This window comes from Carex rostrata, chromosome 7 (genome assembly GCF_964058835.1).
Source record: "Carex rostrata chromosome 7, lpCarRost1.2, whole genome shotgun sequence".
In the NCBI taxonomy this organism is placed as follows: Eukaryota; Viridiplantae; Streptophyta; class Magnoliopsida; order Poales; family Cyperaceae; genus Carex; species Carex rostrata.
In genome coordinates this window covers 8,349,112-8,363,785 of record NC_135924.1, presented here as the reverse complement: position 1 = coordinate 8,363,785, position 14,674 = coordinate 8,349,112, and the positions used below count along the sequence as shown (strand labels likewise).

The following is a 14,674-nucleotide window of genomic DNA, read 5'->3' as shown; positions in this document are numbered from 1 at the left end:
CTCAAAGATATTATTAATTTATGTGAATTAAAAATAATTAAATTTTAGTTTTTAAATAATTAGTTGAGCAATAAATTTATATTAACTAAATAGCTCTAAAAAATTAATAAAGGACAAGGATAATTAAATATCAGCTGAGTTTTAGGTAGTAAATTTATATGACATCATATACAAGATATGGATTACTCAGTTTTTGTAATGAGGGATTACAGACCAATGCCATTGCTAATTGCTACCTTCTTGTTTCATCAATTAATCCTACAATTAAATATTGCACTATGTCCACATAGCAAAGGGCCATCTGCCGGTCTGCCCGTTCCCTTCTCTCCAGTCTCCAGTCCTCCACTCTAAACAAAACCCTAGATCTCCGTTCCCACTTCCCACCTCTTCCTCTTTCCCTCTAGCCAGACTTTTTCAACTACATTACCATCTCACACAATGCAATACCTCACCTACTAGCTCGCATCTCGCCTTACACTGTAACAATGTCAGCTGCGGTCCCAGCTTCTCCAGCTACCATGGCATCGATGCCGCCTCCCTCCGTAACCTCCCCTGCCACCGTGTCCATTGCCGATGAGAGAGACCTCTTTATCTCCTGGCTCCGTGCTGAGTTCGCAGCTGCAAACGCCATAATAGACCTTCTTCTCTCCCACCTGAGGTTGACTGGTGGGCCCGGGGAGTACGACCACGTGACAGCGTCCTTACAGCAACGCCGGGCACACTGGGTCCCGCTTATCCACCTCCAACAGTACTTTCCTGTTGCTGAAGTCGCGATCGCACTTCAGCACTCCGCGTGGCGTCGCCAGCAGGGGACGGGCCCAGCGCCGCTGGTGCCACATCAACAACAGAGCTCGCATGCACTGTCACGTGGCGGTAGAAGGCATGGAATGAATGGTATGAGCTACGGGCATGGTAATGGTCATGGATCCGGGTATAATAACGGATCAGGGTATAATAACGGATCAGGGTTTAATAACGGATCAGGGTTTAATAACAGGCGTTATTCTAACAACAGCAGATTAACTTCGGCCACAACCCGGGAGCACGCCAGTGTTGGCTGTGGTGGATCATCTGAGGAAGGTTGGAGTTGAAGTACTTTCATTATCTTTCAGAAACCTTTTCTGCTGTAGAGAGCACTACCCTTAGTATAATTTTCCATAATTTTCCTTTTGTGATATTGATATATTACCAAAAAGAATCTAGTTCCCTGAAATAACTACTCGTCAGTATACTTTTCCATGATCGGAAAGATTTATTGTGAAAATTACAAATATGTGTTAAGTCACAATGCAATGATAAGTTAGCAGGTGCATGATTATTATCAGTATTGGGTACTGTGGGCCCTACTGATGTTTCATTTTCCTTTTATTTTTATATCTGAGATTAAAATACATGTTGCTATAGTCAACACACCATTTTGTTTTGTTAATAGAGCTGACAAGTGTTAAATTCGTTGTAATTTTTCAGGAAATTGTTTTGGAAGAGCATTTTATATGAGCATTGTTAACTGAAACTTTATGATTGATTTCAAAACAAAACCAGACAGAAGTTTTAGTTATTCGTAGCAAAAGTTATTTAGGTGTTATAGTGAAGAAACGAGCACGTTCGTGACTATGTTACATTCCTAGGTTAACCTCTTCCTATGAAGGAAATAGAGGTAATAAAAAAAGAAGAGCAGAGTAGAACTACACTAGCATGGTTATGTTGTTTATAAGTTGAGCAATTTTGTTTAGTTAACTACCAAGGTGATATGTTTGTTAGCTTTATTGCCATGTATAATGGTTAATCCGATATCCTTGCTTTTGCTGTGAAATTTAACTACTTGTCAATAAACAATCATTTGGGTTGACATTTCTTGGTGTTGTCTGATTTTGGTATTTGGTTAATCTTTCATTTGTTTTTCTATGAATACCATTTTAGTTAGTGATGCACTGTCAGAGGCAAACAATGGGTCAAAGGAAAGAGAAAGAGAAACCTCGTTTGAATCTGAGAGCTGTATGTCCACTATAACAGATGAAAACCATGCCACATCTCATAGAGGTGACTCCTTTTACTATCTTCACCTATTGTTTATGTATGACCAATTTTATCAGGCAAGTTGAACTCTCAAGTGTGAATGATACATACTAAATAGGGATGTGCATGTGAATGTTACTGACCAAAATCTCATCTGGTACATACTGGTACTGAAAGTGGTCGAAATTGTTTCAGACCCTTGATAAGATCAAACTGAAATGTCCATGTCTCAATTATCTCCTCTGCCTGTCTTCATCTGTGAGCTCAATTTTGGTATATATTTTTTTTACTATATAGATGGTAGCAGTGAAAATGGGGGCAGAATTCCATCTAGCACTAAAGAGAAGAAAATGATGCCAAAAGAATTTGTCTGTAATGAGACAATTGATGGGACCAAGGTGGTACTCCATTTCCTTTTCCCCCTTTCTCTCTTTCTTGTTGCCTTTGTTGCTCAGCAAATTACCATTCCTTTGTTATTGTTTGAAGAGTCTTAATGTTGGGATTACGGTTAAGACTTGTTCAGAGAGAGAACAATGAATATAGCATTACACAGGTGTAGTATGACTAAGTAGTCCATTCTTTACTTGCTTGAAGTAAGTTTAAGAGGGATGGGGAAAAATGGTATATTTATCATAATTGTGTAATTTACGTACATTGTTGATTGGCTGCTACATGCAATTTTCGTACAATATTTAATAGGGTTTCGTTTCTAGCCTATCCCAACTTGTTTGGGACTAAAGGCTTGGATGTTGTTTGATAGTGTTTCGTAGTATTTACTGGTTGTGGGCCTTTAGGGTGGAGTTTTATACAGGTCATTGTTTTGCAGCAAGTGTTTTTTATTTGTTTGGGGGGGGGGGGGGGGCGACACAAAATGGTCAATAAACCACGATAACATTTTGTTTTAAATCTTAGTTCGCATGTAAGCAAATTTATATTCTTGTACTGCAGCCGCATCTGCCCAACAAAATGTACCACCCTTTAAAGTTTCTTCATTTAGCAATGTTCATCTAATATACAACTTGCAAAATAATTCTGGAATACTTTACTACATACTAGCAAACTCTCAAGTACCAAAGAAAAATGAAACGGTATCATCTTAAGGCACTTCAGAATTATTTTTCACACTAGTCTGATTTCAATGAAATTTTATATCGAATTTATTTAATTATTATCACCATCATTTCTAATCTGAATGGTGAAGCAAGCTTGCCCTCCAGTTGATTAGAATTTTTCATTTATCTTTTTGGATATGTTGCATTTTTGGATGAATACAAGAGTGGACTCAATTTTATAATATCAGCATGCATGGTCTTCGAATAAGAATTCAATATCAGGTTGCATATATTGGCTAAATTTCATAGAATTTTTGTGTTAGAACCGCAAAAGCTATAAATGGACATATTGCTGCTATTCAGAACTGTGCCCAAATGTTATAATGGATGGAATGATGGCATTGTCATATGCCAACCGGCATTGTATATAACATAACATTGGAATGTATAGGTTAATGTTGTTGATGGGCTAAAGATATACGAGGAGTTAGTCGAGATATCTGATGCTAAAAGGATACTTTCCTGGGTAAATGAAACTAGGGACAAAGGCCGCCGTGGTGAGCTTCAAGGTATTTCTATATAGAATACTAGTACCTATTATCAGGTTCAACTGTTACAATATCGGTGATATAATGCCAATTTCTGCCAAGATCATGGTGTTTAATCAATAATTTTGATTCCTGCTTAAACCTAATTAAACACAAAGAAGTTAACAACATTTAAACATGCTGTAATGGGCAAATTAGCTGTGGTTAGTTTTGCAACCTTGCAATATTTTTCCCTTTGTTTATTGGTTCTTAACAGGTCAGACATTTATACTCGCAAAAAGACCATACAAAGGCCATGGAAGAGAAATCATTCAGTTAGGAGTCCCTGTGAGTGAAGGCCTTGATGAAGAACATACTCCTGGTTTTTCTCGAGGTAACAAAATTTATCCTTTTTTTTTGTTTCTTTGTGACTTCTTTTCCCCTTGCTATACTAAAAGTATTGATGGTGAAACATTACTAGATCTTTTATAGAAGCTTTCTGTACAGCTTAGCACAAGTTACTGTATGAAAAATAGGAATTAATTATGGTCAAATTTATTAGTTCTGTTCCAACAGGTTGAAGTTCCAAAATGGATGGAACACTAACCTGTAATAGAGCTAATTTGTACAGTGCATGCAACTGAGTCAATCCTTCAGTGCTCATGAAGCATTGTTATGTTGCTATTGCTATCGTGGTCGTCATCATTGTTCTTGCTTTTTCTTATCATTAGTAACATTATTATTATACCGTGGTCGTCATCATTTAATTATTATTAATAATAGAAACCTTTGTTCTGTAGAGAGGAAGGTGGAGGCTATTCCAGGAATGGTCGAGGACATGCTGGATCAGCTGGTTCACCTCCAAGTGATACCTTTCAAACCTGATTATTGCATCATCGACTTCTTTAACGAGGTGCCTTTTTTTTCGAGTCATTGTTTCGGCTGGTTGTACCATGCAGGTACTGGTTGCTCATGTCAAGCAGCTGATATTGATTGATACCATACTGTAACATGCGCTGTACTGTTCTTCCCATATACACACTGTCACACGGATGGACTTTTATGTACAAGATAATTAATCCTTCTGCTAATAATACTTTGTATATAGCCACTGCATACTTTTCTTGGATTTTTGTTTAATTTTGTTTTTGCAGTTAGCTAATTATGCATGATTGATCTACAGGGTGACTATGCCCATCCAAATATGTGGCCAAGCTGCTATGGGAAGCCTGTTTGTAATTTGTGTTTGACTGAGTGTGATATGGTTTTTGGGCGTCAGATCATGTCAGATTATAAAGGTGACCATAGAGGTCCTTTGAAGCTGTCTCTCGCCCCAGGGTATCTATTCATTTCTACTTCTGAATTTTTTAATTCTCTAACTTAACCTTCTTTCCTTGTTATTTATACAATGTTTCTTCGTATTTCTCAACCTTTTTTACATCTCTGAGCTTAATTTTCATCTTCCTTCAAATGTATCAAATATACGCTGTAAATGGTGTATCAGGTTAGGTTCCAGTCATTCAGGGTTCAGTTTGAGTTGGTTTTTATAATAGTGGGGGAAACCCACCAATTTCATATTGAAACCATTCAGAGTTAGTTGGGATAATAAGAGTACCACTTACAAAGGCAAGCAAGAAAGCTTACCTAGAGATCCTAAACATAATCCACATATTACAAAACAGCCCTACAAATCATAGTTCTAGAGATAAAACAGTAGAATCAGTTCACAAAACATAGAAATTTCAGGACAGCCATTAAAGAAGACATATTGGCACCAGGGTTAGTACGTGTGGTTATGGGTCTTAGTCCTTTGGGTTTTTACCCAGGTTGATACTAGGGTTTGGTCCTTTTGGTGTTAATTTACCCAAAATTGACTTGATCTCTCAGTTAATTCTGATTGGTCAAGTTAATTCTGATTGGTCAAGTTCAGGTGCTGCCTTTTTCTGGATTTATACCCTAAATGTAGTTTCCAAAATCATGCAAGTGATGGCTCATTGAACAAACTGGGGCATGTAATAACACCAAATGACCTGCTTTGTAATTGACTGATTGGTCAAGTTCAGGGTCAATAATAACACCAAATGATCTGCTTACGCTGACTGCTTAAGCTCTTAGTGCAATTGATTGCTTTACAAAGACCCCACCTGTAAAAGAATCTTATCATCTTTGCTTCAAGGTCCTTAATTTGTTTTTTTGCAAGATTTGTTTGATTTAAAAAAAATTCAGATCTGGTGTGGGGATTTAGGGTCTGACTGCTGATACAATTTTCACTATGGCAAACCTGGTTTTTGAGAACTACTGCTTTGATTTGCCATGCACTGTTCGATACTATCAATCAAATCCATGGTTTACTGCTGATAGATCGCTAGTCGAGGCAAAACCACAAGACTTCTGTGGTTTTGCTGGTTTTGTGTAGCTTCATTGCTGATTTTGCAGTGGGAGCACAATCCCCAAAAATGGCTCTCCAATCTGCGAAAAGTTTCAAGTTTGCTGCTTATTTCTTGTGACATGTGGTCTCTCTCTCTCCCACCTCTCTTTTTTTCTTTGTCCATGTGTGCCGTGTGCTTTGAGGTGGGTCTCTCATGTACAAATGTAAACCTGGCTTCCGTTGAATACTTCTTCATTTCTGCAGACTTTCTGGGTTTGCCTTAAACCATGGCAGACCTTACAATAAAATTCAGGAAACCATGGTCAAAATAAATTATGCCTTTATAAAAACTAGGTGCTAACAGGGTTTTCTATATCCTTTTAAAAAAAGACAACTGACTTTTCTATATCCTTTTTTGTAAAGGGATCTTGTAGTGTTACGTAGCAAAGGTACTGAAATGGTGAGACGTGCCATCCCTTCGATGAGGAAGGAACGAGTTGTTCTGACCTTTGGCAAGTCGCAGCCAAGACGCAACCTCTCCATTACTTCTAACCCTACCTCCTCCAGCTCTTCCCCTCCCTTACCATGGAACCCTCACCCATCGGCACGACCCTTTAACCATCACCTCCCCCATCCCAATACTAATCATAAGCACTATGGGTTTGTAACAACCCTGCCTGAGGCAGCACAGCCGATTTTTGTACCAGCTCCACAAGTAGTAACCCCTGCGCCAGTAGCAGTAGTGACACCACTGACACAGGCAGCTCCTCACCCCCTTGCACCTGGCACTGGTGTATTTCTCCCACCACCACCACCTCCATTGAGTGGTGTACCGGAAAGCTTCCAGGCCTCTGGTGAAACTGACTCAAAGCCTAATGGAACTTTCAGCGAGTCCAAGACAGCCAGCGTGGTTATTACTGAGAACGATGAGATAAAACACGGAGGGGAGGATAATGGGACTGCTGAAGCTGATTCTGGAGGCAAGTAGAAAGGGAAGGTAAATAGATATGACAGGAGAGGGAACAGGGTTTTGTTCTTTTTGTGGGAAAGCGGATAGAAAGGGTGTTTTAAATGATCGTTATTTTCACTACGAGTGCCAGAATTAGGCTATTAAATTAAATTTCAAATTCAAATTTTTTTTTATGCCGTCCATTGATAGTATAATATTCCTAGATCACCCTTTGTTTGGTATAGACTTCCAACTCAACTGATTCTTGCCTTGAGATTTGTGTAGATGATTTTCAGAAAGGAAAATCTTTATAAACAAAAAATGAAAATTCATACAAACTCAACTATTTCAAGTATATTTTTTAAATTGATTGTATGAGAACAATGCTAGCTTGCAGCTTTAAATGTAACTAATTTTTAGGAATTATACTAAAAGTAAATCACAATTTGGTATCGATACAAAGGAGCAAAGCTATGGGGTGTGTGTGATGTGCTCACCAAGAAAAATTGGTGAGCACAATTTTAAAATTCGATCGAATTGGTTTTAAAGAATGAGTTTAAAGCAGTGAAATTCATCTACTTCATGAGTGATGCATGTATATGATATTTTTTAGAAATTTCGGATTCATTTAGTACAAGGTTAAGTGGTAAAAAAAAAAGAATCTTTTATAAGTTATTTTATGTATTTATTTTTTATCATCTTTTGTATTGCTTGACTTTGTGTTAAATGAATTTGAAACTTTTAAGTTTTTATTATATATATATTACTTATGAAGTTGGTGAATTTCAATCGTTAGAATTTGTCGTTTAAAATCAATCTGATATATATTTAGAATTTTACTCACCAACTCTCAAGTCTCAACCCTCTTAATGATCATATCCTATACCCTAACTTTGCTCGATACAAAACAATTGACTGCTCTGAAATAATTTCACAACAATGACGGAAGCGACTTCAACGAGCATTATATCACCTGTGGCAGCCACTGTCAGAGATTTAAAAAAAAAAAAAAAAAAAAAAAGGACTTCATTGAGCATTTTAGCAAGTGTTTTTTAAAGAAATAATTAGAGAGACACCTCTCTTTTTTTTAATGGAAAACAAAAAACATAATATGAGGATCGAAGTCTACAAGTCATTCTTCCTAATACCATAAAGTTGTTTTATAATTTTTTTTTTTTCCGATAAGTACTCTTGAGAAAACTAATCTAAGCTCACGTAACTTGTATTGGAGATAAAATATTTTTAAAAGATGATATTTTAGCTTATATGCTGCTTGCCCTCGCTGAAAAATTCCAGCAGACAACTCTATAGGGGGGAGGGTTAAGTGGATTTCGGATCCAGTGAAGTATCGCACATCCCAAAGTGAGATCCAAATCGTCCATTTTAATATACTATCTTAAGATATCCTGTGCACATAAGGCATGTCCTTTTAAATTTGACACGACTGAGATTTTTTTTTTTTTAATAATAGAATCAAATTTAATTATTTTAATAGAATAAACATCATTGATTTGAATTTTATAAAAAATAGCTCCACCAATTTTAGAAATCAGTGGATGGAGAAATCTACATGGATCATTTCTACTTATTCTCCCTCCACCAAGCTATTTTCTATAAAAGTCAACCCAACGGTGTTTGTTATATTAGAATAACTAAAATTAATTCTATTTTAAAAAAAAATCCGACTGGGAACTACCTTCATCCTCAAAATTTACCATGATACTCAAAACAAAATTTGCCATCCGATTTGCAATGGAAGTTTTGAGATCAGTGGAGGGAGAAATCTGCATGGATCATTTCTACTTTTCTCCTGAGTTATTTTCTATAAAAGTCAAGTTTGTTCTATTAAAATTAATTATATTTAAAAAAAAAATCCGACTGGGAACTACCTTCATCTTGCAAAATTTGCCATCAAATCTGCGATGGAAATTTCGAGCACTGGTGCGGGTACAAAAAAATATTAGTTTTAAGCTTTCCAGGACTGGTTGTACAAAAAATATATTACCATGTTTGGATGGAGAGTAGAGGAAGGAATAGAAGGTAAAGAATAAAAGGGAATGAAATGGAATAGAAAGGGAGATTAATATATTTAACCTCTTCGTGTTTGGATATAATGTTAAGAGGTTAATGAGAAATTCAGTGACTATTGTAGGTTTGAAAAAAAAAATTTATATGAGAATTATATATGTAAGATATAATGTTAGGCATTTGTGTCATTTTTTCTAAAAATATTTATAACAAAAAAATTTCCATCCATTACACCCCAATTTGAGAGGAAAACCGATTCTATTAATTATAATGATACAAGGTTAAACCTTTCACCTTCTGTACTCTTCACCTCCGACATAATTTTATCAAACAAACACGATTTAACGGAAAGTTTTTATTTCTTTCCATTCCTTCCCTTCCTCTACTCTCCATCCAAACAAGGTGTTAAATTCCCAAGAAGAAAGTAGTGTCTGTATCTCACAGTAAACGAACAGCCCATATACCAAAAGAATCCCAATTAATAGAATAAATCAATCCCCTATACAACAACCAATACAATAATTTACTAATGCAAAAGTACACAAGAAATGCAAAATAATCCTCTCCTAAATCTACACTCTCAAACTAACTCTCAAGTCAAAATCCAGGATCAGCAGTGCCCCTCCATGCGCGGCGTTTCATGTGGCGTCTGCGCTCATAGGCACGCGACTCTCCAGACATAAGATAGAGTTCTCGCTCAGGTCCCACATGGCATTCTGCCAGCGGTACTGGGTACCTTATTCTGTCATAGCAATACCCATAAGTCATGTACCGCTTCCTAAAGCTTTCCATTGACAATCTTTGCTCCGGGGACAACAATGAAACACTTCCACATGGCAATGCTTGATGGTTTGGGCATGTATGAAGGACAAGGTCAGTGAATTCGGCAATATAAGGGGCATATTTGTAATTTACCTTGTAGCGGCCTCCAGAGGTTGCCCACTGCGAACCATCCCAAATGGTGGCATACAAAGACATGGGTTTCGAGGGGAAGTAGCCCCCGCTGGATGGAACCCGTTCGACTTCCCTTATGGGGATATCATCAACATAGAATCTGCATGTTATAATGAGAAGAAAGTGAGTATTGTATTCCTCGTTAAATTTGGAGCTTCCTTTAGAGCTATTTTGGCACTGATTGTATTCTTATTTCATTTAATTTCTGTTTTAAGATATACATGATGAAACTAACACAACAAGATTAGCAAGCTTTAACTTTCAGCTCTGCTAAGAAGGCCATGTTCAATGACAAAAATGCACAGAATGAAAGCTTTGGCCTCATTAAGGATATCTCAAGCCATGGGGTGACATATTTTATGATCTCAAGCAGGTGTAACCGTGTAAGCAATGGCAAAAAAAGAGGCTTAAGAGAAAAGGTTAATCCCCGTAAAGGATGACATGTTCAGCAGTCTCAAACCTCCTTAAGATGCATAAGGAGGCTTAAGAAGTTTGATCTATAATTTAATATAAAATATGTGTACTGCCGGATATCAACCCATAATCAGCTAGTGCATATTCAGACCACACTGTACCCACCAGTATGGGGCTGTGTCATTGGATTTTAAAATTTTAAAATTCAGATTTTTTTTTTTTTAACTTCATAGTTTCATTTAACCAAACAGAGAAGAACTTACATAATGTTATTGTAGGTCCAAAGAATGGAATATTGGTGGAAGTCTTCCGTAGGGTCAAACCAAAGCCCATATCTCTCCTCTCTCCCAACAGAGGTGCTTCCATTGCCATAAACATTTGTTTGGATTCTCCAATCTTTCCCCCGAACATTCCCAAGGAACTCAAAATCCAGCTCATCATGTGTCTTCTCATATACATCTCCATTCGACATCTATTTATAAAGCAAAATAAAATTAAATGACATGATGGCAATAATAAAGAAAGGTTTTACCATTGCCAGTTCAAGGAAAATATATTGTCATACCCTGCATATATTCAGAATAATCTGTATTACTATAGCTAAAAATTCAGATGAGAGGAGGTGAGATATACCATGTTTTATCATTTTTTTTTAATTATAGGAAATGGACAAACAGTGTTTTTTTGCAGGGTATGATGTTTAACTGTTTAAGACTATCTAGGGGGGTAAAAATGAAAATTAATTAAAAATTAATTAAAATAAAACACAGGAATATATATTTGAGGCAAGTTAGAAAATTCATTACATAAAAGGCTACAACGACACCAGCTGTGTAATCCGAGGGAAGCTTGATTGATGCGCTGAAAAATCCGTGTAGATAACTCTCTTGCGACCGGAATCCAGAACCTATAAGCAATTAGAAAATTCAAATTCTGAGTAAACAAAAAGCTCATTAAAAAATCATAAAAGAGTAAATTACAAACAAAGTATAATCTACTAGGCTAATAGGCTATATTAACATCTGGACGACTGGACCTATCCTTTAGCAATAATAACACTGGTAATCATTGTTTATTTTTATAATAATCACACCATATTTATTAGAAACAGAACAAAGGTGAAATATAATTCGTTTGAGCTATTATAATGCAGATGGTACAAGTTAATATTATTGAAAATACTTCTATTCATTAACATGTGAACTCATGTGCTGTCATGATGCAGCATTTTATAAGGAAACAAGGTCATGGTACAATTTAAGCCAAATCATCGATGAAACACTCATGCGAGGATTCTCTCAATTCATCTACTTAATCGAAAAGGCAAAATCACAACTTTGGAGAGGTCTAAAACCTACTTCGTAAACATAATTTTAGAGGAAGAAAAATGCGGGTTTTTTAACCAAGAAAAAATCGAATAGAGCACAAACTCTACTCCAAAATAAAATAAAATAAAAAGATACTATAAAGGTGTTTTTCATAATATCACAAAAATATAAGGTACTATTCTGTTCCCAAATTCCTAGTGGAACACAGAATTTAAAATGCTCTATGAAAATTTCCTTTAGTATGCCAAATGCAAACTTTTGCCAAAGAACCAAATATGTAAAAGAATAACATGGTATTTCATCTGGAGAGGTTTTAACTGCTGTCTTCTCGTATATAGTCAAAAAAAAGGATAAATTCAAATCTATTCCAATAATTCGTGTCCCCCCTACAAACCTGGTTATGTATATTTTTACCACGCATGGGAGGGTTTTACCACATTAAACAAATGATGGGCTTCATCGCAAAATAAAGCCATGTTCTTTCAATTCATCAAGGGAGATTCACCTCAAATGGTGAAGCCTTCTATTAAATTAAGCAACAGGGTCTAATGCAACTTTGCCAAAGTGGTGTTTACAAAATAGAACTGGAACTCCAATTTATAGTTGTCTACCACACAATGAGAGGGTGGTTCTGACAAATTCGACAAATGAAAAGGGTTAAGAGCAAACAAAAACCTGTTCTTTCATCAAGAGAGATATGAACTTTTTTTCCTTCATGGTGTAGCATTAAATTATTATCTCCAAAAATCTGTGTATAACCCTCGTGAAAAGAGAGCTTCCTGAGGTTTGGTAGAGAAGGGATTGGTTCAGCATTTGCTAAAAATAGGTGTAAAAGGAGAAAGAAGAAAAGCTTTGGACTGTAAGAACAGAGCATGGTGTTTTTTTTTTTTTATTTGAAATGAGAAAAAGTGAAGGGCCTTTTGGAACTGGGTATCTAGGTCTCTCTGTGTTTCTTGGAGAGGAGGAGAAGAGAGAGTGTTGTATAAGAGCTCTGAGATTGGGAGAGAGAGATAGAAGAGAGAGAGAGGGTGGTAGAGCTTTTAATAGAGGTCAGTGTTTTTTCAGACTTTACAGAGGGATTAATTTGTCTATATTCCCTTTTCTTAATCGTATGCTAATTAAATTTATTAAGTCTTATCACATGTGGCGATAGCCGCGTCACTGAATAGTGAATACTGAATACTGATAAATATAATAATTTACTATGAATTCTAGAATAAGAAATATGCTGAGGCAGTGAGCCTGTCAGCCTCAGACGAATTTAATTTAAAATGTATTGTTCCTTCATTTATTCAGAAGATATTAGCAGAAATAACAAACGGTAATATATTTTCTCTTTGGGGAAGTAGAAGGGGCCAGGGCCTCCCATTGAATTTCCAAAATGTTATTTTTCACTTACACCTTGTAGTTTTTATTAAATACAGAGGACTTCCTTTTATAAAAAAATTAATTGTACTGTGTTGATTTATTTGGTTAATTTTAAATTTCTGACTATGATATTAGAATCAGTAGCTTGTCCCTCCGCTTAAGTTTATGTCAAAAAAATTCAGCATTTTATAGTACTGTGAAAATTAATTTATTATTATTATTTTCTTTGTTCTCTCTACCGTCTCTATCTCTCTGAAGTCTCAACTTTGTTATCTAAATTTACTGTTACGGCGAGCTTCATATTTTTCTTTTATTTTTTCCAAATTTTTAAAAGGGTTACTTTCTATTATTTGTCTATTATGTTGATACACGCATGCAACGTATTGATGCACAATTATTAATATCAATGCACACTTGTTTATTTTAATTACAATGTAATTGTTTTTTTTTTTTTTAAATCGTGAGTTGGGAGTCAAGCCACCCATGACTTCTCATATAGAAGCTATGTGTCTTTGTCGCTAGATCAAATGCAAGTTCTTAATTACGATGTAATTGTTGATTTTACGTAGTTTTGTTCAAGTCGTTACACATTGTATCTTCCAAATTTAATTTTCAAACCTCTTAAAATGTACGCTTGATTATTCCTCAATGCACATTTAGTATTACATTAATACATACTTGATTATTGTGCCAGTGTACACTTGTTTATTCAGTTTTTTAATAACACTTGGCCAAAAAATAATTGGGATTATTAGGGATGAGAAATTTGGAACTATTAATATAATATTCCATTAAAAAATTGTATAAACACTTCTTTAGTGAGTACATCCTAATTGTATCTTCCAATAATTTGTATTTTTTAAGCGTTCGAATACATGAAAAGCAAAACTACTTACTATTTACTGTGTTTCGGAATTTTTGTTTTGAATAGTATTAATAATCATCACGGGATGCACTCATTTCGACTTGTCTCGAAATTCATTTGATAGACTTTAAATGATAAATTCAGTCTATTAAATTCAATCTACTTAACGAGTTATGTGTTTACGTATAAAATTATAAATTTTTGGACTCATATTTTTTAAAAATCAAGTAGTAAAAATATACTAATAATTAATACATTCAAATCAAATTATAAAAATTTATTTTTTTACCGTTTGATTTTATAATAAATAACTCAAAACACTTAAAAACTCTGTATATAAACGTAGATTGTGCGTCTAGCCAAACTCCTCCGTTTATATCCGAGAACAAATGATATATATTCAGGATTGAAATCGCATTTTTAAATAACAAATAGCATGATTTTGATTTTTGACTAATGCGCTGAATAAAGCAGCAGGTCACCCTCAAAGTATGCAAAAACTGGTATTTGTTTGGGGAAATATATCTGCTACAATCCTCATGGATTGTAGGGTCCTACGATTCTAAATCCAACCTTTTATTTTTTGAATTGTACAAATCTCTATAAATATTGTTTTTATACACGAATCTCAAAACAAATGAAAGGTTGGATTTAGAATCTTAGGACCCTACAATCCCTTTTAGGATCGTAGCAGATTTCTTTCCTTTGTTTGGCTATTTAAGAACAGGCACGGTGAGAGGGGACTGGGGAGCAGGAGTCACCGGCCTTTCAGTGGGCTGTGATTTTTTTAATCCTTAATTATTGC

General features: G+C 35.5%; 2 protein-coding genes across 5 annotated transcripts; one reads left to right on the top strand and one right to left on the bottom strand.

The window, feature by feature from the left end:
* Nucleotides 1–323: 323 nt before the first annotated feature.
* Nucleotides 324–7,140, top strand: LOC144556757 (hydroxyproline-rich glycoprotein family protein). Of its 4 annotated transcripts, none has more exons than XM_078305178.1 (9): nucleotides 324–912; nucleotides 949–1,080; nucleotides 1,921–2,040; nucleotides 2,314–2,417; nucleotides 3,520–3,637; nucleotides 3,873–3,989; nucleotides 4,396–4,508; nucleotides 4,779–4,933; nucleotides 6,387–7,140. In XM_078305178.1, the coding sequence occupies exons 1-9, from the start codon at nucleotides 486–488 to the stop codon at nucleotides 6,949–6,951; spliced, it is 1,851 nt and encodes a 616-aa protein (XP_078161304.1). In that variant the 5' UTR covers nucleotides 324–485; the 3' UTR covers nucleotides 6,952–7,140. The 4 variants fall into 4 exon arrangements, with proteins under 4 accessions (XP_078161304.1, XP_078161303.1, XP_078161302.1 ...); XM_078305177.1 differs by having other exon boundaries at nucleotides 324–951; nucleotides 988–1,080; XM_078305176.1 differs by having other exon boundaries at nucleotides 324–1,080; nucleotides 2,314–2,414.
* Nucleotides 7,141–9,399: 2,259 nt separating this feature from the next.
* Nucleotides 9,400–12,689, bottom strand: LOC144556848 (putative xyloglucan endotransglucosylase/hydrolase protein 27). Its single transcript, XM_078305323.1, has 4 exons — nucleotides 12,312–12,689; nucleotides 11,115–11,215; nucleotides 10,572–10,780; nucleotides 9,400–9,994 (listed from the first exon to the last, which is right to left on the bottom strand). The coding sequence occupies exons 1-4, from the start codon at nucleotides 12,508–12,510 to the stop codon at nucleotides 9,538–9,540; spliced, it is 966 nt and encodes a 321-aa protein (XP_078161449.1). The 5' UTR covers nucleotides 12,511–12,689; the 3' UTR covers nucleotides 9,400–9,537.
* Between the last annotated feature and the right edge of the window lie 1,985 nt (nucleotides 12,690–14,674).

Bases quoted from the DNA above. Each gene is read 5' to 3' on its own strand.
- LOC144556757 (XM_078305175.1), top strand. From the start codon at position 486: ATGTCAGCTGCGGTCCCAGCTTCTCCAGCTACCATGGCATCGATGCCG. The intron at 2,041-2,313 runs GTGACTCCTTTT...TTTACTATATAG, and splicing joins CCATGCCACATCTCATAGAG to ATGGTAGCAGTGAAAATGGG. The intron at 3,990-4,395 runs GTAACAAAATTT...TTTGTTCTGTAG, and splicing joins TACTCCTGGTTTTTCTCGAG to AGAGGAAGGTGGAGGCTATT.
- LOC144556848 (XM_078305323.1), bottom strand. From the start codon at position 12,510: ATGCTCTGTTCTTACAGTCCAAAGCTTTTCTTCTTTCTCCTTTTACAC. The intron at 10,781-11,114 runs GTAATGAATTTT...CTTTATAAATAG, and splicing joins GTGTCGTTGTAGCCTTTTAT to ATGTCGAATGGAGATGTATA. The intron at 9,995-10,571 runs GTAAGTTCTTCT...TATAACATGCAG, and splicing joins TGGACCTACAATAACATTAT to ATTCTATGTTGATGATATCC.